This window comes from Danaus plexippus, chromosome 8 (genome assembly GCF_018135715.1).
Source record: "Danaus plexippus chromosome 8, MEX_DaPlex, whole genome shotgun sequence".
NCBI classification, from domain to species: Eukaryota; Metazoa; Arthropoda; class Insecta; order Lepidoptera; family Nymphalidae; genus Danaus; species Danaus plexippus.
The window spans coordinates 3537228-3562391 of NC_083542.1; the positions used below are offsets into that span (position 1 = coordinate 3537228).

Here is a 25164-nt window from a genome sequence, read left to right on the forward strand (position 1 = left end):
AGAAGAGAACCATCTGCTCAAATAATTCCTTTGATCTTTATAGTATTATACTAAGAAGAAATTTAATTAATCGGAAATTACAATGTCAACCACAGAACTTTATCTAACAATATTTTAAACTTATTTTCTTTAATAAAATTGACACAAAAATCTATATTCATATGTCTTTTTTTTACATATTTCTCATTAACATTTCTGCCAATTGTTGGAGGTGAAATTATTATTGGATAAAAATGAATTAAGTGACTAAGTTTTAACTCACGAAATGAAACACTTGCTACATTGAATAGGTAAAAGATATTGAATATATTTAAAGTTTTTAGTACATTTAGACCAAAATTCTTCAAAGAATGCTACATCAAATATTACTTAGTTTCATCATGTTTATCAACCCGCAGAAAAACTAGGGTACATTGCGGTATCTAAGATTTACCATCACAACCAAGATATGTTATAATATTTTAAAAATTAAAGACTTTTTCCTTACTGATAATATCAATGAGCCCGCTGTTTTCTCTTTTTCACAAGTTACAACAGCATTTGGTCGCTGCATGTAGCGCTGATAGTACTGAGATATTCATGACAAAATATATATTTTTTGCGTAACTCCCATAGGCTACTTTTATAATACCGGGATTTCATCTATCTCGTGTGATAAAAGTCCCTGATACTCGAATCTAAATAATGCTAAGCACACTTATCGGCGTCATCTAAGTCCAGTACGTGGTCGGTCAGATAAATTCAGCCTATTATTTAGTCGAGTGGGTTCTTTGTTCGAAGAGGATTATATCAAGTTCTTGTCACGTACAAGATTCCGGAAAACTGGACCCATTCGGTTGTAAGTATTTGCACATTTAGACTCATGAAATGAATGTAATATTTTAAAACCATATGATATTGTTTATTGTATATACTTTTTATGTAAATGTTACTGTTTTATCGTTATACAAAATCTGTTACCAATGCTGTATGTTATGATATTAACAAACCAATATACTTCAATCACTTTAAACAAACGAAATTCTTCTTTTCTATATGTTTTATTAATACAAAAACTATACAAAGTAGGCTCAAACTTTATGTACATATAATTTGTTTTTGTTTCTATCAGCGAGTGAGTGAATAGTTTGAAACTTTTATCTCATATTTTGAGGTATGAGTTATATTTTATTTTCTTCTAAAATGTTTTATATATTTGAAAAGCTTTAGTGAAACTAAATGTACTATAAAATTTTCAGCACTCGGGAGAATTTCTACCATTTTTAAAATATTTAGTGTCTCTTCCTTTCTGGTATTCTATATTCAGGTTTTGTTCAGCTTCAGTGCCGAGAGTATATGAATAATCAATAATACATTTTCATTAAGCTCAGCTAGCTGTCTATTCCAATGGATTAAAAACCGTTTAAGATTATATTATTATGTTTACTTTGGTTCACATAAGTACTACAACAAAGTTGTTTCATATTAATTCTCACGCTATTGAAACAATAAACAAATAAAGTTATAAACTTTATATTCCTAACAGCTTTACGGCAACGTTAATCTGTTTTCATCCGGTATGCTTATAAATGTACCTATTATTGATTTTTTATGTCTTTTATGATGTCTTATGCTTTAAATATAATAATATTTTTTTAATATTATATATAAGAAATTTAACATGAAATACATTTTTTTGCCCTATTAAGTATGGCAAACGAAAAAATCAATGGATTTTGTGTATGAATTGTTATGTACATTTAAGTTTTGTGTTAAAAAGTTTTGCTTACTTCAGCTTCATACAATTTTGTACACCGTCAAATAGAAATAACATTGTAGAAAATAGAAATACAATATTTCTTAATCCTCAAACAAAACTCATGTATAGAAAGAATGGGATATATTTGATCATGATTATTTAACCTTTTACTGATAAAACTAACTCTAGGCTCAGGACAAAAGATTTCTATAACACTACCTGTTTTTATTTTTATCTGTTTATTATCGGTCTGCATATTTATTACTTTTTTTGTAAACTCAAATAATATTATATTTTTAAAATATCAATTTTTATGTACACGGGAATTAGACATAGACATATAATAGTGTAGAAAAGATTTAAAATAATACGTAATATGTTTTTGTAAAAATCAGTTGAAAGTATACAGTGATTAAAATACACGGAGCGGAAAAAAAACGTGTAGATTCCGAATAAAATGAATTGGTAGTTATTTAAACTTAGATAGTAATTTAACGTAAACACACAACATGCTCATATTTCCACAAGCCGAATATAAACCAAATGCTAAGCCTTTGAAGTGTCTCAAGCTTATTGATTATGTGAAGAAAGATTCATCAATGTGATTTTAACCTATTATAGACATTCATTATTTATTTAAAAATTTTAAACGTATTTTAAATAGTCATTAAATCATTACAATAGTACAGTACGGAATAACGACTTAATTTTAATTTTTCAATAGGAATTGTGTTTTTTGTAAGAAGATATAGAGAAATATTTTTCAAAAAGGCTATCCTAAAAACATGAAAGCTTCCTAATATTTTTTTTTTCTGATTTTAAACTTATACGACTTATATCTTCCATGAGCTATTAATAAAAATAAAATGTATTGTATGATATCGAATTTGTTAGAGGGGACCCAACCGTATCTTAAGTATCATCTCTTCTAATTTGCAAACGCCTATCTTGAGATCTAAAGTGACTTTGACTATATTAAGGTGATGTGATCTAACTTTCTGACCTCCAAGAGTTACCAAAACTTTACCCTCATCCAATGTTCAGCAACGCGTTTTACATAAACTGCCGTGGGGCTGGCTAAAAGTGGTATTGGGATATTTGGATATAGGTAATTTGTTCAGGTAATATTTAGTAATTATAAAGTACTTTATAATGTTAAACAAAGAATTGCTACCAGGGCCCATTGATAATTCATCTCTAATCTTTCTTACTTTATGAATGCTTCAAAAAAGTATAACCAAATTTGTCGTCTACTTATGACAAAAATTAAATAAAAATATTTTATTTTATACATGTAACAAAATCCAAATAAAGTCAGAGCCTGTACGAAAAATTATTTACCCTAACTTTAACTGCAATGTCTACTTCCAATAATTACAGCCATCAAAGAAAATTATTGGAGGAAGGCAGCCCGTCCCTGAGATTTAATGAAATGTCAATACATTCAAGGAAAGGTTTTTCAATTACTTCATAAATTTTTACCATTATTTAGTGAATATGTCTGTAATTGGATTCACATTGAACATAAACGACATAATTATATTGAACATGTATATATTATTAATGTCATATTTAAGTTGTGTTTGCGACTATCGACACAAAACAATATATTTAAATTTATCCGAAGTAAACGAGCTTTTATTAATACTCTTGAACACACTCCAGTATTCGTTACCCAATTAGGAAAGAGGAGAGTGACGTGGCGCCGTGATTAATACCATTCATTATTATTCATCCCATCCCTTTTGATATTCCTGACGATATTTAAAATTAATTTTGTATGCAAAATATAATTATATTACTGCTAAGTTATTCCTTATAAATAAACATGCATGTACATACATATATAGCCGGCTTTGTTCTGCCTCTGTTTCTTTAAACTCGTCTTCGTGATGTAAATTTTTTCTTTAATACGTTTGTTTTCCGAAAAGAAAGTTAGACAAGTATATATGGAAATGTAATAATTATTAGAACTTATAAATTCTATCAATTTGTCTTGAAATGATCACGGTTACTGTAAAGTCAGCGAAATTAAGTAGTTTTATTTACAAAATGTTGTTTTTGAAACATTTTTATCATTTTATTCTGTAATTAAAAAAGCATGTAAAAAATATATAGCTGTTTTGATCTTAATAACATTAGTATTGACAGAGACTCAAAAGGACGACTACTGCCATTTTATTGAAAATCAATTGTCATTCACGTTTTGTCGGAAAAATAACAAGTTTCTATCTAAAGCTAAATAAGATTTATGTGATTTGTAAGAAAAAACAATATTTATCCAGTTAAGAGCGCTGTTGAAGATTTTTATTTCCAAAAGTATTCTCTCGTTATATGCAAATTAATCCGGATTAAATTTAATCTTATAATAGGATGATATTCTAATTATAAGCCAATATGAGAAAGTAATAATTTCTAAAACATAATGAGTTTATATTCTATTCCAAGAACACAAACAGAATTAAATATAAATATAAACAAAAGTGTATAAAGAATTAAATCCAATTTGTAGTATTTGAAATTAGTTTAAAAACTAGAAATATTACTACATTTCATAAGTATTGGATACACAAGAAGCTGGGTTTAATATTTAAATAATGCTTTTTTTTAGCACTGGGCTTTTAATTTTTAGGACTTTTTAGTTCCACCTACATTAAAATAACAAAATAAGTTAGAAACAAACATTTTTTTACATTAATAATCCTTTATTTGGATTATAGAGCACTCAGTAAGAGTATATGGTGTGTTTTTGAACATATGACCAGACTTCCATTTAGGAGCGAACACTTAAACTGAAACGCTTGTACTTATAAATAAGAGTATATACAAAATATACATATAATATACTAACTTTTTGGTTGAATAACAATCAAAATATTCAACGTTTTCATAATTGGTCAAAATAAAATTCTAAATTTATCAAAACATACCCATACCTATGTAGAGTACAATTCAGAACTTATTTCTATTGGAAATTGGTTTAAACAAAAAAAAATTGTTCTGTATTTCATTCGTATTTGTATGAATTTAAGATACATTTTATAAAATCCTTTAATAATTTTGAATCAGTTTTCTGATTCTTTTTCTAACAAGTAAATTCATAGCACTTCAAACATGTATTTATGTCTCTAAAGAGATTTAAATAAATTTCACACATTAGATTTTAAATAATTATGATAGCCTGGTAGGACTCCATAACAAAATGCGGCAAAAGTTTCGTGTCTGCCAATTTTAGAAGTCTCTAAAGGAGATTGCACGTAGAAGTGCTGAAGGTTTACATATTTTAGAGTTTAAAGTTCTTACGTTCCCTAAAAGTTTTGCAAGGGGTAAAGTTGATTTTATTTAACTAATACATATATTTTTGTTACAAGTGGTTATTCTATTTTCGTTGATTCTCGTTTGATAAACATTTTCAATTCTATGCTTATGATGTATATAAGAACGGGTGTAATGGATATTTTGGAATGTTTTAATTAAATATTTTCAATACTTTTAGTTTCTAAGTACTTAGTGACAGTCATATGGTGTCATATAATTTATCTTAATAAAAAAAAATATTATAAATATGCACTCGGCCGTACAAAATAACGACTGCGGTAACATAATATCATTTACAACTGAAATGGGTCAGTGTTAAAAATTGTACATTTTAACATTCATTATTCGTTGACAATTGTTTCTATCCTATTATGCCCTTATGCTTACAAAAATTTTTGCGTTCCAATGACTTCAAATATGAATAAAGTATCTAAGATTTCTTTGTTACTTAATCAATCTTATAATGATTTCTTCATAGCTATTACAATTGTTAACTGCGCCTTCCAGAGAGATGAAAAATCTCATTACTTATTAATTTTAAACACCTTCCTCAAAATTTACATAATCAATATATTCTCTATATTAAACTGTTTGTCGTCCTCTGTAACTAAGGTTAATTTGTTAAATTTAAATAAAATTTATGTTTAAACGATTTTTTATATTGTAACATTAAATCGGTATGTATATATTAACATTTATATAAATTATTTTTATGCAATTAGGCACATTGATCGACCCTTATTTTAAAAACAATTTTTTTAAGTATAATATGCCGATAAGTATTAAGACAATGTTTATAAAAATATATTATAGACTTACGTTATATTTATTATATGCAAAACTTATAATATACCAATGAAAAATACATTATTTATTTAATGGATTTTATTTTAATTTAGTCAGAAAGACATAAATGAATTCGTGAAACATATAAAACAAAACAAAGGTCTGAAAGAGGACAATACTTCACTGCAATATTATATAGTAAAATCTAAACTGGAGTGAGAGTGAGAAATATAAACAAAAGGACACATAGAATCAAGAAAAATGATACAATAGATTTTAAGTTACAAAATATGGTCATAAGATACTAAATTTTAAATATTCTTATGTGTATGTGTGCATATAAGCTTTCGTACGTGTTTGAGTGTAAATTTATAATTTTTTAATTGCTATTTGAAATCCCGTATTCTAACATTGAATATAAATCAAGTTAAAGAACGAATGTTATTTCTCAGAAGTGTATCATATATATTGGGGAAACCTCTTTGAATATATAAAATTCAAATATTGAAGTTGCTAATACTATTTATTTAGGTTTCTACAGACAAAAACCCTTAAGAAAGATACTTGTGGTTGATATTAAAATATTATTATATTTTGTAATGTTTACAAATAATATGAATTAAAAATTGAGTTCACTCGGTTGATCCTTTGCCATTTTATATTCAATTATAAAAGCTACTTCGTGGATCTTATTGCAAGATATTGTTAAATTTACCCTTAAAAAGTCTTAGTGGCCTAGAAGCTAAGGTCCCGCCTCTCGTGCTTGATCCAGGATTTAGACTCGCGTACGAGTCGCGAGATGAGGCACCTGCCGAAACACAAGGTTACAGTTTAAATTATCGTTCTTCTTACGAGTGTATTGAGACTGAAATCGTTTGTAATTTACACTCTCGAGCAACTGTTTAAACTGTCACCTTGTGCTTCGGCTCGTCCCTCGTCTCGCGACTTGTATGCGAGTGTAAATTCCGGGTGAGGGTGCAGGTTCGAAACCTGGTAAGAACCAATGTGATTTTTGCGAGTCATATGTATTTTCTAAGAGTATTTAGTCACCACTGACAGAATGTTAAGGAAAACATCGTGAGGAAACCTGGACTTACAATTTCAAATTATAAGTTTCAAATCGCCAATCCGCTTTGAGCAAGCGTGGTGATCAATGCTTTAACCTTCTCCCTGTGAGAAGAGGCCTTTGCTCACCAGTGGGTTTAGATAGGCTGATGATGATGATGACTGCTCGCTATCATCCCGACTAATGGTAAGTAAAAATTCAGAGCCCCAAGATAACATTTGGTAGCACCTGCCAAAACGTGGTAGCAGTACTCGGCACGTGACCGAACTTCTGCTTTATAAAAACAAAGAAGATGTGCCGGAGTAATATCGCAACTTAACAAGGACAATGGATGAGGCTAAGACAACTATAAAGAAACTTCTTTATTGTTGTCTTAGCCTTGAACTCAATGAAAGTCGGATGCCAGAAGTGAACGTTCAAGGAGACACTCTAAGTGTAATATGTCGGTGAATTTCACAGAATCATTTTAAAAAGTTGAAGTCCAAATTCATGGAAATATGACCTTGGAAAGCTTCGAGATGTGGGCAATATCCCAGTCAATATCAATAAGATGTTAGTCATGTGCACATATTTTAACACTACGCCTGGAATACGTCCATGCATCTTAACGGCTCTCGAACATAAAAGCAAAACTACCGCCAAGGATGAAATCACCCCAATCTACAGACTAGTACTGCTACATTCTTTTTAATAAGATTTTTTTCAAAACCAGATTTATCCAGACTGTGCTTAGAAGTTCCGAATAATTATGATACTTGATTTTTCTATCTACCTGAATGTCATTTCAGAAATTCTGTAATTTTGATTGTATGGTCTGGGTTTTGTACTTGACACGCTTGTGTCTTCCTTGCATACCACAGAGCGTGAAGAATTTGCGGTCGTCATTTTGACGGGGACGCTAACAGCGGAAGTCATTGCGAGTATACATAAATATCCTTAAACCCTAGAGTGTAGATGAGAATAAATATAGTCTGAGTTTGTAAAATACGTCATGTAGCAATAAGTAAAGCAAGTGTAGCTTATTAGTTTAAATTTAGTAGACAGGCAAGAGATAAGAGGGTAGACCTCTGATATTATTATAAATGCAATTTTAGTGCTAGAACGTGTACCCTTGGTAAATATTTACTTCCTTATTTTGATATTTTATAATTTGACCTTTAATATAATCTTTAACATAGAGAAAAGTTGCAAACTATCATTTACTTGATCATCTTTAGCAAACGACTTATATTGATGGAATGGATGAATTAGAACTCAAAAATTTGTACGGAATAAATTCTAATTTTATTATTGTCTTAATAATTATAATCATAAAATTGAAAATGTATATAAAAATAACGAATTCGTAATTCTATTCAATTAATAATTTAGGTATGCTGAATAATTTATTTTGTAAAAAAAAATCTTTACAAGTACTATAGACAGAAAAGCGAAATGATTTTTAAAATTATATCTTACTCTTTGTATTACTTTTATTACACTAATGAAATGCTTTGGTATGCAATTTAAGAAAACTTTGACTGTATTTAAAAAGAAATAAAAATGTAGTCAATTGAATATTACATAACGTAAAAGGAATAATATCACAACATTTTATGTGAATAATATATCCCAATTAACTTATAGAGAGCGAAGTTGCTAAAAGAATTAAGTTTATAATAGAATTTTGAAATGATTTTTGTACCACATGTAGCCAACTACTCCAATTAAATCGGTCGAAAGCCACAAGCTCTAACATAATAAATAACAACACACAAAGGACCGTACATTGTGGATATAAAGTTTCTTGTGAAACTTGAAATCCAAACAAGTCATTAAACTAGATGTACGTATGTCCACAGCTGTGCGCTTTATGTTTTTCAACGGAACGCCATTAAATCACTCGACTCTATCTACTATTGACCATGTACATCGTAAAAATGTTTTGATGGCAAAGCCCGTACATTTTACGAACGTTAATGTCACTCCATCCCTTGCACTGTCAGGTTTTTTTCTTTGACGAACGTAAACTGATCCCTTTTGAGTGATTCCTGGGAATATAAATAATACGGTTCACCACGCAAGACTTCAAAAGAGATGTGTTATTTGGCTCGACACGTTATAGTGAAACTTTTTCTTATAACTATAGGGCTATTTGAAGATGATTTCGTTTTACTTTGAATCCTTAATGACTGATGAATAAACAATGTCGGTTCCATTATAATGGTTGATTGTTGACCGAATTGGGCTTTCGCTGTTTTCTTTTAATCAAAATGTTTTGGCTTTTGTTTTGAGTCTTTGACGCTGGGGAGTCTACAATGCCAGGAAAAGTTGTAATAAATTAACTAATGGATGATTCTGTATATTTTCCAACAATACCCAATTATTTCTTTACTTTGTTTTATAACTATTTTAATTTTAATTTAAACTTTAATCAAAGTATATTTTTTATGAATAACTTATTTTTTATATACATATACATACATGTATGGTTAAATCTTTTATTAAGTTATTTCTTTCCTTAAAAGTTAAACTAAGCACATATATTTTAGATGTATTACTAAAAATATACACTTTCATTCAAAATCAACTTTTATTTTATTTTTATATGATTTTATTTGGTATAATAAAATGAAAACATTCCTGAAATAACACTCCCCACATAAAAGAGGCATTATAATGAGCTAAAATCCAAAACCATTGTCAAGGTGAAACAAAGTTCAAATATTTCTGTGGAACGCGCTTACATGACTAAGATGAATGGCGTGCTAACTATGTCTCCGTTTCGTTCTAGTTAAATTATTTCGTGACGCTCCTCCTTAAGTAGGATGCAAGTAACCGCAACGAAACAGATGCTTTTCGTATGGTGTAAGTATTTAAAGTAATATTTACACGGAATGACATGATTTTTTTTCACAATTGAGTGATATGGTAACTTAAACTTTTTCTAGTATAAATCCTACTTATTTTATAAATGTATGGAGTATCTTTTCCCACAACATTAGATTATACTTTATTTTATTTGAAGTCACTTGACACATACCATGGATAGCGCTGCCTTTTAGTTACCCAGTAATTTTTATACACATTGTTTTCTTATATCTAACCCAATATCGAAAATTAATTAATACATTAACTAATTTTAAATCGAAAATTACCATTCCACTGATAGTTATAGTGACTACAAAAAATATTTTTCATCGAGTTATGATAATTGTAAAGCAAAATATTAATTAAAATTTTTATTATCTGATATGTATGGAAATTTATATTTTAATCGCTGCATCTTTTAACTCGCATTCATCATAAAAAAGCACAGCCACGTGCGATCTATTACGAGTCTCTACATATATGAAATACGAGTGTCTTGCTATAAATAGAAATTCCTTAATGACCTCTTGTCTAAACGAGTTTCAAGAGTTTGAACACTTGGTTGTTGTATGTATTTATATCCAAGAAGTTTTATTATCAACCAACACATGGTTGTGTATACAGTGTAGTCACCGTAACATGAGTTTGATAAAAACTCTCATATAAATATTTATATGGACTTACATTTATATTTACATAAAAATAATATACTAATAGGTTATTATTACTTTTACCGTCAAGTTGTTTGAAGTTCTTCTTATGTTATTATTTGATGTTATGGAATATAAAAAAAAACTTGGAGAAAAAAGAAATTAAAATAAATATAAATCAGTCAATCACTATGAGACGAAGCTTCGCAGTATGGATGTCCAGGTGCCGGGTCCGTCGCGTTGCAGGGAGAGGAGCTTCAACAGTACCTGGGACTTGCGACCCAAGTGTAGGTTTAACGGGCTCCTTTCTAACGCGCGTTTAACACTCACCTCTACTGTTTAAGCTCCTCTCTCAACCTAACCAAATTTGAAACGAACCTACTAGGGCTGCCTTCGACGCAAGTTCTAAGAATGAACTGATGTTAGTTCTTGGCAGGCCTAAATCTTTTAGCAGGTTGTAGAGGGATTTGGCGGTTATACCACTCACTCCTACTGCTACCGAGTACAAATTTACAACGAACCTATTCTTAGTCAGTTTGTCAGTGAGCTCGTAATACTTGTTGACCTTGGTGGCATGATCTTTGGGGATGCTGGCTTCTCAAGGAACCGTGAGCTCTATTAGTACAACGCATTTTAAAATTCGCGAATATAAAAATATGTCCAGTCTAGACGCTGTCGCACAAATATCTTCTGGGATTTTATATTGCTTCTCATACGCAACCATCATTATAGTCCAATCCGAAGCCGCTTTAATGATAGAGTAAGGCTTGACGTTTGGTTTTGTAACCCTAGTGCCTTCTCTCACAAAACCAATAGATCGCTGGTTAGTGGTTATTTTTTTGTGGTTATTTCTCTTGTTACCGAAAGACTAACCACATCACGTATGATTTCTAAAACCCTATCGTGACAACGCGACTATTGACCGCTATCCAGGAGTACCCTAAATCCCACCAGCAAGTGCTTAGCAGTTCCAACTGCCTCCCCGCAGATGTAACAAGTTTTTTCGGTACTTTTACCCCATCTTATTAAATTACTCTGATCTGGGACAATCATCTGGAACGCATTGATATAAATTTGATTAAATAAATTGCGATCCCTGAGTAATGCTGACAAATCAGCCGATAGCTCGAACCCGAGCCACAACTTCAACACTTCTAGGATGCTTGTATCTAACTTTGAAAAAAGGGTTTTATTAAAACCATAGACGAGGAAAGGCCATTTCAAACGTGATGTTAGATAATTATCCTAGCTCCAACCTTTTTTGACGATACTAATCGGTTTGTTATAGACCTTGTTAAGATCGTTCAAAAAGCTATCTACTATTTCTTCTAAGGAGTCCGACCTATATATATATATATATATATATATATATATATATTATCTAAGGAATTTAAAAGCAGCATTTTCCGTAACCGTAGAAACGCATAGATCGCGTAACGATAATCCTGAATCTTATGAGGTGTATTTTGTATTTTGCCTACCGAGACACAGACATTGACATTTATTTGGTTTTGTCCTCAATCCATTTGTCCATTCTAATCTACTATTTTGTATGAATTAAGATGAATATTTATATTATATTATTCATAAAAATATAAAATGTTTTTAGAAAATCAATAATCTATAAATAAAAATATATTTTTTTAATATCATGGCTGCCATCAGGTCGGCTTAGTAGTTATAATGCAAATAAATACGGTAATTCAATTTTCTAAAAGAAATATCTTATTTATAGAATTGCTGCTTGGGACTCTCCGCACGCACCAAAAGGCAGCATGTGACGAAGAAATGGTTACTCTTATTTGTCCTCGAGGAACAACAATTAGCATACAAGTAGCCCAGTATGGAGCATCGACTTCACAAAGCTCTTGTTCATCAGAATTAGCGGAATATCAACCTGTAGCTGTTGAAGTAGTAGGAGACACGTCTTGCACGTGGCCGAGTGCATTGCAGGTAATACAGATATAATAAAATACAAGAAAATTCACACGAACTCATAATTTTACATCATTGCATTATGTTGCCATCATACAACTTTGACTTGTATTGAATTATACGAAATATTAATTAGGGAGTAATCAAAATTACTAAAATGTTCAAATATTGTTATAGGTTTTGTCATTCTTAGATAATTTTAAATATGAAAGTATAGTATAACCCTCCAGAGTATTGTAGAATGGGATAGTATGGCTTTGACAGTCAGGAAATTACTTTTGTTAATAGTAATAAGGATAATTCGGTACCACTAAGTAAATTATAAGATTAAGCTTAATTCTATTTACTTAGTTGATCCTTATTGAATTGTTCTATAGTCATAAGCCAGACTTAAAATAATAAACCAATATTGTGTTAATACGGAAATATACACTAAGTGCAGTTGTTTATAATAAACTAATTCCATTTAGACTGGAATTTTGAATGCTCTTAAGCTAAATAAGGACAGCGCTTACTTAACAAAGTACGGTTAATTAAAACTGTTATTTATTATTAATTTTAGTGTGTTTTATTAAATAATCTACCTACATTTTTTGCATATTAAAACATTTGCTAAATGTCCCTTTATCATAACGATCTAAGAATATTAAACTAAATAATGAATAGGCCAGTAAAGTCTGAGTTGGTAACTTAGAAAGTAGCACAGTGGTACTTGAACGCCTTAAATGTCAATCGAATAGTTTTTGGCAAGTAACTGTCAGAGGACCATTTCGCTTGAGTAAAGCTTTTATAACTGGCGCTGGCGTATTACAAAGTCTGTAATTTTTAAGACTAGTCCTGTTTTTCTATCAGTCTTATTTGCAGTTAGCGTCATTGAAATAATCAGATACCTTATTAAATTTATTTATTCTTATTTTTTACTGTTTTATTTATATATTTTAGTTCTTTTAGTAGTTAAGTTTACACATTATTAATTTTTCTATTTTATAAAGAAAAATTCAAAACGCAAAGGCAGAACTTTTGATACACGGGTATTGTTTGTTTAACTATTCCACCATTTTGGGTTTCATATGTTTTATTTTGAAAATATTTTTTTATTCTCATAATTTGTGAAAGAAACTAAAACTTTGTATATTTTCTATAAATAAAATTCTGTACCCACCTATTATACTATAGGCAAAAATAAGTATTCTAAACAATTTTTAACAAAAAAAAAATTTTGCAGTGAAAATCGTTTATAATTCATATTTTATTTTCTCTAAAACCCGTTGAATATTGGAAAAATTTTGTAACTTTCGAATGAGTTTGGAGAATCAAACAAAGAATTCATATATATATACAAATAAATCGCTTTGGCAACACCCTTTTATACAGAAAATATCATTTGACGTGGGATGTTGCTGTCACCGCGAGATGAACACTTAACTGTGGTAACCAGAAAACTTTTGATACCACACCAGACATATAATGGCATAGGCATAGCATAGGTATAGGTTAAAAATGCATATACATACGTATATATAACGTACCTAAGTATGTTTTAACAGTTTTCTGGGCCGTTACTTATCCATTAAAGTTAATAATAATTTTAATAACAGAATCGGCATACTAACTTATATTCGTTAGTATTCGTTGTTGCAGACCGTCGTTGAAGCTTGTCAGAAGAAGCGACAGTGTAAATTTCATACGAGCCCCAAGGCCTTCGGTGTTGACCCCTGTCCAGGTTCAAGAAGATTCGTGGAGGTAGCCTACAAATGTCGACCATGTAAGATACAAAAAATAAAAAACATAGCTAGTAATTATTGGCTATATAACTTTCTAACTTCCAATAAATATCATCATAAAGGTCACAAATAAGTTTTCTTTAAAAGATATAAAAATTGCTGTATTGTTTTTTAGTTCACTTTGTAAAAAAATACAACAAGTTCATTTGGTATTTATTGAACCTTTAAGATGAAACGATTATGCTGATTTGAATATAGTCCTCCCTTCTCAGGATGTTACAATCGGATTTGATCCGGCATTCGGTTGAAAAGGAGGTGAACGGAAAATTATAAAAAGCTTGAAATTAAGCTCACCTAACCGAAAATATGTTTCCTTCTTTAAGTAACGAAATGTAAAGCCGCCCGAAAAACGATGACGCTAGCAGATTTCTTTGATATTCGTGAAGTCCCTTTTTGGGGAAAACGTGATTGGCAAAATTCCCAGGTCACTTCCTTGCCACCGATTGTTTTTGACCGTTAACCTCTTATTTTCACTTAAAGATATAGCACTTAAAGATAAGCATATATAAGAGTTTCCTGTAGAAATACCTTTCGGCTTTACTTTACTTGAATATATTACATTTAATACCTACTTCCTTTTCGATTTTCTGTTAAATGATGTAATATAAAAGACCTGCAATACATTGTACTATCTCATACTTTCAAGTGTGATTGCATTTTTGCATTCGCAATTATTGAATGTCTACAATTTATTAAAAAAATATAAGAAGACTGTATCATAACAAGGTTTTATAATAAGCGTATATAATGCTTTTGAATTTAAAATGTATTATATACTTGTCTTTGACATTTTGCTATCATTATTGATAGAATTAATTGTTTGCAATTTTTCTATTAATTCATCAATATAATAGATATAAGTAATTGAAGTCAATGCATGTTAATACATAAAAGAGTTAACTGTCATTTTTCATTAACACGAAAGATTTTGTGATACATTAATGTTGTGTTGTAATCTTGATGTTTTATTTAAATTTATAAAACTCCTCCAAAATTGAAAATTTTTCCTACAAAATAATACATAATAGTTATACATATTGGAAGCTCTTCCTTTAGTATCTAAAATTATTAGAGAAGCTTCAAATTTCTCATAGAACTTAGAAATAAATATTGCATAATTTTGTTGGTTCAACATGAAAATCCTATTTTTCACCAAAAGTAATATAGCTAAGTGCTAACTTTTAATTCAAAAACATTGTTCCAAACGAAGAGAAAAGGCTTATTCGTTGGCAGCTTTAAAAATAGCCACTAGTGTCACCTCAATTTCTAGCTTGACACAATGATATAAGATAACATTTGGTTTGGCAGATGAATTCAGAAGTAAAGTGGGCTGTGAAAACGACGTGCTTCATTTGAGCTGTAACCCACACTCAAGGGTTGCGATATATTCGGCACAGTATGGGCGGACGGAGTACGACTCAATACAATGCCCACAGCCGCGGGGAATGAAAGAGGAAAGTGGGTATCCCTCGAGTTATTACGTCGACTATAAAGAGTATAAGATAAAATTATGTGCGGTAGTATCGGTGTATCTTTTACCAAATCCGTACTAAATATATTCTCATAGTCACGTGCAAAATTTTCAAATAATTAACATAAACCTTGCTATTGTGTATGTCAGTAGAGAAAATATACATAGTGACATGAAAATTAATATTTATTTTTTATTTTAGCATGCTTAGAGCCTTATGCTACTGAAACATCGATGAGGGAATGCCATGGAAAACGTCGATGTGTTCTTTCAGCAGACAACAAGATGTTTGGAAGGCCATGTCGAACGGGAAGCAGAACATACCTGAAAGTTGTTTATACTTGTGGTGAGTTCAACTTTTAATTAAAATAATATGACAATGTGTTTTCCATATTATTTAGTCACTATAAGTTAGTAATTTCTAGTGCACCTATTTTCGAAAGATATTTCACTGCATGTGAATAAAAGAACTGAATTTATTTATATTACAAAGCAATCCATTCTTGTTTTGACATGAGAGTGTACAATTTTCCATTGTTTCAGTTTCTAGTAGCATTAGGAGCGATCAGTCAAAAACTTTGCTTTGTTTTATTCTTTTCAATATTTCCTACAAAGGCTTGGAATCTTTTTTGTTTCTGAAAAACATAATTAGCATTTCTCTAGTGGAAAATATATGCTCAATAAGTACTTTAAATACTTTATTCAGTACATGGTTAAAGATTTATAATAAAAACAATACGTGGAGGTAATAAAACGTAATAAAAGCATTATAAAGTATATTATATTAGTTTGACTATTACTGTTTCAACAGACCTAAACTATTATATAAGGCAATAGAAGTTAAATGAAGACAAAAATCGATATACATATATATATTTAAAGTCCTGGAATGTGAAAATAAACACAGTTTTGTGAGTTGAAATAAATAATATTATCGTTTGTTATCAGAATCAGGGATTTTTTTAATGAATATATTAAAAATGTCTATCATCAGATTTACGTACATGGGCATGGTAATACAGATATTTATTATATTATTAAAAAAATATATCTCGAATTTAAATAAAAATGAGGTTATAAATTAAAAAAACATGATAAAACATGATAAATTTTTAAACTTATTTTTGTTTTCTAATTACTCAACTAATATTTAAATTTTTATAATAGAAGAGACAATACATTTATATAATAAAATCTTGTATAACAATTGAACAGCAATTTAATAGCTGTCATCTTCAATATTTTTAAATAATTGTTTTTGACATTTTTCCGTATTTATTTAGAGAATTTTTTTTCCAACAGTATTTATTTTTAATTTTTTTAAATATGGAGCTTAACTGTATATGCAGTAACGGTAGTTTCTAATTATTTGGGCATTATTATAAAACTGTCAACAAATTAATGAGAAATCTTAGCTCAATCCTTTACTCCTTCTACCTCAAAATTTTTCTGTTTCTCTTTCTTGCTAAATCTTTATAATAATTATATTAATACATATCATACCTAAAAGTGATCATGCTAGAGTGAAATTGCACTAATTGCACTTATCCTAAAAAGTGTAAAAAATATATTCCATTTTATTTTAAGCAAGATAATGAATTCGTTTCTACAAGATTTGTGGTACAGTGGTTTCAAACTGTCACATAATTTTAAATAATCTAAAAAAAAGGCTGGTATTTGTTTCTGATTCTTATATTTGTTATGAATCTTATTCAATATTATTATCTTATAATGATTTTACTTTAAAATTAAAGTTGGTGTATTTCATAAAAAAAGTAGTTTCTAAATGAATAAATAAATGTTAAATAAAAATTTTAAGGAATAATATTTTACAGCATGCTTAAATAGCGCCGTTGTGAAAAAATCTTTATCATTTCTTTTACTGAAAAAAAAATATACCAAAATGTTAACAATGCCAATAGAAGTTTATGTTTATTTAAGATCAAATATTCATATAAATTGGTAAGCTTCACTTATTTGACTTCATACATAAATACGCTATCTTTAGATTTGATATTAAATAAATATGTATATATTATATAGACTGTCTGGCGTCCGCAACTATAAAACTTCAAGAGCTGCCTCTAAAGGAAGGACGATTAGTGTCAACTATTTCTATCTTTATGTGAAATATTCTGCCATAAGTATCCTAAACTTGATATGCGAATATAACAATACTATTCGTTACGTAACTAAGTAATGTCACTGATCTTTCCACATAACATATAGACGAGTTCAAATTCCAATAACGTGCTTCAAATTTGAATTCTATGCCAATACTGTGATAAATGGTACGATTGAGTTCGGCAAACGAAGCATTAATGATCTGAAATACCAGCGAAAACCTCAATAGGGGCCTTAGGTTAGGGATCTTGTTTGACAGAAGCTGCACAATAGCATCTGATTATTCTGCTGTATCTGTGATATATCACTGGGATCACCCAATACATAACTAGAGCGAAAGTGGTGATGCTATGTTAAAATACTTTTAGAAAATCGTAATTTTTTTGCCTTATTAATCCGGAACATATATTTTTATTGAAAAAACATACATGGTAAATAAAATACATAAGTATTAAAAGCATCTACAATGAAGCAAAAGTCACGAACGCTATTATTTGTTTCCTATAAAAACAAAATGTTTTTATGTCAAAGCTCGTTCGAGCCTAAATCACCCTAAATTCTAAAATTAACATTCCATTATACGGCATAGGGAAACCTAATTTTAGATTTTAAAGGACTTATTATTCTAAGAACCAGTGTTAAAGTAGCTATTGACTTGCAGTGCCCCGAACCGTTTTAAAAGAGAGGTATGAAAGTGCTCCTGAAGAGGATGAAGTCGCCCACGATGTATCAGATCTGGAACACGATGATGTCGGTAAGGGTATACATTTTTTACCTAAACTTAAATTATATATAGCAGTAGCCATTAAGATAATAGATAAGGTAAGCTAAAACAAATTCCGTTTAATGTTTTCTATATTTATATTTTAAAACACAAATATTTTTCATTTAAAATAAATCAATAATTTAGATTCACAACAAAATTACATGAAAGTTTTCTTTGTTTGTTCTATAGTAAATAAAATTTAAATAGTCGTTCAAATAGTTAAAAAATCACAAAAATATATTTTATCGTTTCTAAATATATTTTTTTTTACGTTAGCTATTGGTTGATTAGTTGGGACATGCACATACCTAGTTAAGTATTAAACTTTGCCTTATGAGATCCATACATAAGACATGAGTGGAAGATAGTACATTCACATGATCATAGCAGCCCTGTAATTCAAATATATTTCTTAAATTTTTAATGAAGTTTTTTTTGTTAAGCAGGATGACTTGACATTATTAAATTTATTACTCAAATTGTATTTTTGTAGAAATAGTACTGGAATACAAAAAAACGCTTCGTTTTAATTTATAAGACAAAAAGGCTTAAATGTAAAAAATATTTCGTTATTTATTAAAAATAAAAATAATTGAGGACAAATAAAGTATCTGTAGAATGAGATTTAAGGTTTTCACGAGTTTTATTCATTTAAATGAAACTAATGTTTTTCGGATAAACTACGCGGATTTTTATTATTTTAAAAAAGAGCGGTACTCCAGAAAATTAAGAAATCGATGGCGGTAGGTGATAAATAACAAGGACCAACTGACAGACATTCACATCTCGTCTACCCGTGATCACGGTTGCTGAATAGTAACCGAAATTTCGGAATTATGTAGTTTTTAAAATAATAAAAGTCCGCGTAGTGTATCCGAAAAATATTAGTTTCATTTAAAAGTATCTGTAGAGATTTTTTTTTTGGTTCAAACGATTTTTTTTTCATTCGAGAACAAAGTTGGAAACATTGTAATGTTCTCCTGTTTTAACCAAGAAGTTTTATGTGGGAACTTTATTTATTAAAATTTATCAGCCATTCCTAACGACCTATAAATTTTATTTTAAAATAGAAATAAAAAAACTTCTTAAAAAGAACGAACTTACCCATCCATGAAGATCAAAGTTATTTACGAGCATATAGTAATACACACTGTTGAATTCAATTTGTATAGGAGGAGTACCATCAACCTCAAAAAACTGCTTCATGGTTTCATACTCATCGACAAAATAATATATAAGCAAACATTGAAGTGGGCTGTGTGTAGTTTAATAAAACAAATGCGCACTCGTTATAAGTGAAAGCCTCTGTTTCTAAGGCTGATTAACGATTTCACACATTTAAATTTACACGTCAGGTATCTTACAAAAGTTTTGAATTTGTACTTAACAATAGTCGGTGTTTCCGTTCATAAAGTTTGGCGTATTCATTATTGTAATGGTTAATTTAGGGTCTGTATAATTACCGACTTGCGTTGCGTCGTAGATTCCAATATTCTACTTACTTATTCTGTTTCTCAATGTATGTATTTTATTTTAATAATGAGTAATTCTGTTAGTTAAAAATTAAGACCATAAATCTCGTGCTAGAGATTTATGACTAGTGTAATATAATAATAAGAATAGCCGAGCATCAATGATAGTAATTTTTGGGGTTAAGATTACATCCAAAAATTTATGAATAAAATGTTTAGGTTGACATCATTCAATTCGAAATCCTTCATGTATGAGTGAAACTTGCTGAGGGTTTTGTTGTTTGTTTGCCTTTAAAGTTTAAAAGCTCAAACACTATTAACTATTTCATATGTACGTCTGACATGTTACAATTTATTTCTCTAAGAAATGTAGTTTCTTTGTTATAATTTAAACTTCTTTTATAATTTGATATTTAAAAATAAATAAACCATAAACAGTCAACTAGTTCAAATAATATGGTATCTTATTGTATAGGTATTTCTTTTCTTAAAATAGGTATTCGAGATACATAAAATTACTGTATTCACTATTAGATTATAAATATAAACATTTTGTCATATAAGTCGGATGATTATAACTTTTAACTAAGTACATTGTATCATTTAAATGTCAGTTTTGTTTTCAATTTTTCTTAATTACTTTGGCATGTTTTTGTTAAATGGTACATAAACTCTTAAAACATGTCGCTGTAAAATAATTGCATTGTTAAGGTTTAAGAGTCTTTCTTTTCGTTTATTTCGTTTCTTCTTTTAAGGTCAATAGAGCTTGTTCAAAGTTGTACAGACATATTTTAGCAGTTAAGACGTTTTAACGTGTTGGGAGTTTAGATAAAGTTGAAGAAAAATAAAACAGACGAGACTATAAATCCCGAATCGAAGGAAGATGCTCTAAAGATATAAAATTAAGTATCGTAGCATGCTTATAATGTGCCATATTAGGATCATAAAATTCTGGCATAAATATTGGGAATTAAATGATTTTTATGGTTAAGGTCGTTTATACATCGTGATCTTAATATTCTTTTAAGTTTGAAACATTGAAATTAATTAAAGCTTTTTATACAAATTCAAAGTCAACTACAATCCGTCTTAAAATTTATTATTTAAATATTTTTTCTCCAATACATCGTAATACATAGTAATTCTCTTAGCACTAGATTGTTATTGTTAAATTGTTACGACATGTTAAATAACATTGTTTAGAACTAACAATGACAATACTATTAAGGTATTATATAATTATACGGAGAACGGGAACCTTAATCCACTCTTAATTTGAACGGGTTCAATTTGTTGGAATTTGTTTGCAGACGCCGGTTTCTTTACTCAGTCAGTGTAAAAACGGATTTAGAGCTCCTTTGAAGAAGGAACATGCTTTTTTAAAATCTATTAGACGTATCTCTTTTAGATTATATAATCGCTTCCTCGTTAAATATTGTTTATGAGGATTTAATACGTATACAAGTTCATAATTAATTACCCCATCTTAATAAGTTAAAGTTGTGATAATAAAAATTTAACTATCACTGTGTTAAGCATTACATTTATTATCTTTATTTAGGTGTAAATTATACAGTTATATTTAATCGTAGATGAGTCTAGCGATCGCTGGTGGGGAGAGTCAGTACCCCCAGCACCAGCAGTAGCGGCTGTCCCACCTCAACGTCCCACAGCGCATACTAACATTAGCAGAGACGGACCCACAACCACTCAGCCAAAACAGCATACATCAAATGATGGTGAGAATCTAACTAAAATGACCTTTTTAACTAATTTCAAGCGTACTTTTCAACTCATTATTATGTCTGTAAGTCTGATAAAACTATAAAAGCTAGTGTTTCCAAAAACAGTGATGACCACATTGAACATAATGAATAGCTTAATATACGATTATATCACAATGATATTGAATATCGTTACTATGATTTCCACTTTATATAATAATATTAATGAAATGTTTTAATATCTGTATAAAGGACGTTCACATTCGGATTTTATCTAATACAAAATGGCATTCATTGAAATATAAACATACATTTTGTAAAAACATTTAATATTTATAATATCAAAATACAAAAAACATAACTTTATATATACACGTCGTTCGTTGAATTTACCATGTAGCATAAAGCAAACTCCAGTTGGTTTTGTTTTTCCGCTCTGTTTATTTTATACAGAACAAGAGAGGATATTTCTCCACGTTAATATTTCTTAAATATTTAAGAGTTTGCAGTTCATTCTTTAAATAAAACATTCGTTTATAGTTTTTGAAATTTGATTCACATTAACTTTTAAATTATAATAAAGTAATTATTTTTATGATCATGTTATAGTTAATAGGTTTGTATAAAGAATTTTTAGGAGCAAAAAAAATATATAAAGTGTATCACTAAACTTATTAAATAATACCTTTATGTTATTAAATTTAAACTGCTTTAATATTTAAATGTCTCTCCTACAGAACAATTTGATATGATATACGTATACGTGATTGCTGCTGCCACAGGAATATGTCTTATGTGTCTTATAATCGGAGTAATACGATGTGTGAAGCTCAGAAACAACACAGATCAAGCCAAAGGACCGGATGTCTCCGCCTCTACTGACATCCCTAACGGCTTTAATGACAGTATATCGGAGGTCGATAATGACATAAACATCACAAGCCTCTCGGGCCCAGTAGACACTGTAGACTCTAGTCTGAAGCAAGACATGCAAATTACGAACATGGCCAACATGAGTCCAAAAATCAATCGATACGTTGGCAGGCCAGTGCCTAATACATATCCCCACGTGAGTACTAATATGTATGGACAGGTTGCGGAATATCCCGTTGAAATGCCTCTTCGAACAATGCCTCATGGAACTTTAGGACGTAGTATGGCGGTAAAAACTTTGCCTAGAATCCAATTGCAAACAGAAACGGACCCTAACACTAGGAGTTTATATCGTTATTCAAATGCACAATACTATTTTGGGTGACAACAGGATAAGGATCAGTGTTCAGACGTATCGAGGACTTACTGTTTCTAGTTGAAATGTGTAGTGAAAAGAACTTTTTAATGCCCTATTTTTAAATACAGAAACTGTGATATTAATCAAAACTTTCCTATTGTACTGTTTTCAATCTATTGATACAGAAGGCGCTGTGTTTTGTCATTATCAGTAATCAAAAGAAATTCCTTTACTAGGTTTACAAAATAATTAGCATTCAACATAATAAGAATTATATAGCTGTTTATATAAATAACAATTTCGGAAAGCAAACGAAAAAGTTACAAGGCAGTACCAAGGAATGAAAGGTTAGTATTATGTTCATGACATCTCTATAATTAATTGTTTTTGGCTGAAATTTAAAAAGTTCTTGTCAGGTCATGCCTGTTTAGATTGTTGGTTTATTTTTTTATATCTAAATTTACTTTCTGTCATTTTTTTGACTTGTTTTTTAATTATTAAAGTCATATTATATTAAATATTAATTTCATGATTTTTTTTAAAATTAATATAGCATATATAAAATAAGTACAAAAACACAGCGTCTAATCTAAATTCTAATAGTAGAGAGCCTTACAATGGCATTAGTTAAAATATATTTACGTAGGTATTAAAGGTTTATATTTTTTTATATTCAGTTACGAGTAGCCTACTTATATGTAAGGATGTTTATTTAGCATTAATATGAAATAGTTATAATATATTGTAGACTTTTTTGCTGTCATTTAAAATTTTGTTTATGTATGATTATGAACATTGGTTTTATGATAACAATTTTTTTTTTGAAAGTGTATAACAAAACCATACTATTTTAAAAATGGTGTGTAAAAATAAATAAGCATTTACAAAGTATCATGTTAATTTTACTTTTCAATATATGAGATAGTTTTAATGCTGTTTTCATAATACTTTTGTATATACATTTTTTTTTTAAATAAATATGACTGACCTCAAAAATTGGTTGCTAGATGTAAGTTAAATGTAATAGTGTACAGATAAATTTTTATGTCGTACATCGATTAAAATTAATGCACAGTAATTTTATTTTTCATTTAATATCTGACGGGGAAAGATCTGAGCCTTTGTCACTGTACCATAATAATACAGTTCATGCACCGACAAGTTTCAGTTAGTAGGGAATAATTATAGATACAAGATATAAACTAATATTCATGATAATATGTACATAACGTAAGCATTTCTATTTCAACAATATTTTTTTTAATAATTCGTAGCTTTCGAATAACACTTTAGCTTTTTATTTTACTTTTCGCATAATGTTTCGTTTTCTTGACATTTATTAAAGTTCCTGTATAAATAAACGAAATGTTGTTGTTGAATTAAAAAAATACGCTTTTATGTCATATCCATAAAATCTAGTTTTATTTCAATGTGTTTTGGTATTTAGGAGCAATATATTTTATTGAACTTATAATATTATATTATTTTAGTATTTTGACCTAGTTACTTTTAATATATTTAGGAATAAAAAATATTTATAACATTCGTGAATTTTAGCGCCTTTCATAAACTGGTATTTTAGATAAAAAAAATAAATAAATAATGAAATGTAGATGAAAAAAACTCCCTGTTTTGAAGGGATATTCTGACACTGCTTGCTTCAAAACCGATAATAATTTGAAATCTAAAGGGTTGAGATGTGGGCTAGATGTGGACCAGTCTCGTCAGTCCGGAACGTTAGTTTTAACCCTCGTGTAAGTAGTTCGTTCTTTGTGACCAGACGCAGAGTCCTTCTGGAAATTCCACAGTATATTTTTAAAACATGTATTGTTGCGAGGTTTTACAACATAATCCTTTGTTGTACCTTACCGACCACTTGAGCAGCTCTTTTAGAAATATGAGTGTTCACTTTGTCATTTTGTTTATTGGAGCTTTCTTCAAGAGTTAAAAAAATTCCGTCATTCATCTGCGTATGATGACCTAAGGCATTTTGATCGATCCTCTGTCTTCATTTGTAAAGATTAATTTAAGGCATGCCCTGTATATCGACGATAAGCAACGATCTTCGGGTCTTGTTTTATTATACGCGACAGAGTCCTAGCGGGAATATTAATTTCTCAAGATAAGATGTTTTAATTCCTAATGACGTTTAAATGAATTTTTGCTTTGTCAGCATTATCAGAATTTGTAGTTCAAATTACTAATATCACTGCCGTCTCGATCTTCTCTGATCTTTGACAAACATCTTG

General features: G+C 29.5%; 1 protein-coding gene across 2 annotated transcripts in view; it reads left to right on the forward strand.

Annotated features, from left to right (window-relative positions):
• LOC116775881 (uncharacterized) overlaps positions 1–23993 on the forward strand; it is a 31732-nt gene extending 7739 nt beyond the window's left edge. Inside the window, exons 3-9 of one of the 2 annotated variants that reach the window (XM_061521394.1) lie at positions 12144–12361; positions 13985–14108; positions 15436–15585; positions 15801–15944; positions 18384–18476; positions 21553–21699; positions 22422–23993. In XM_061521394.1, the coding sequence (XP_061377378.1) occupies positions 12144–12361; positions 13985–14108; positions 15436–15585; positions 15801–15944; positions 18384–18476; positions 21553–21699; positions 22422–22942 (1397 nt within the window). In that variant the 3' untranslated portion in view covers positions 22943–23993. Of the gene's footprint in view, positions 1–12143; positions 12362–13969; positions 14109–15435; positions 15586–15800; positions 15945–18383; positions 18477–21552; positions 21700–22421 lie in introns of both variants that reach the window. The other variant, XM_032668897.2, reaches the window with a different exon arrangement.
• The last annotated feature ends 1171 nt before the right edge of the window (positions 23994–25164 follow it).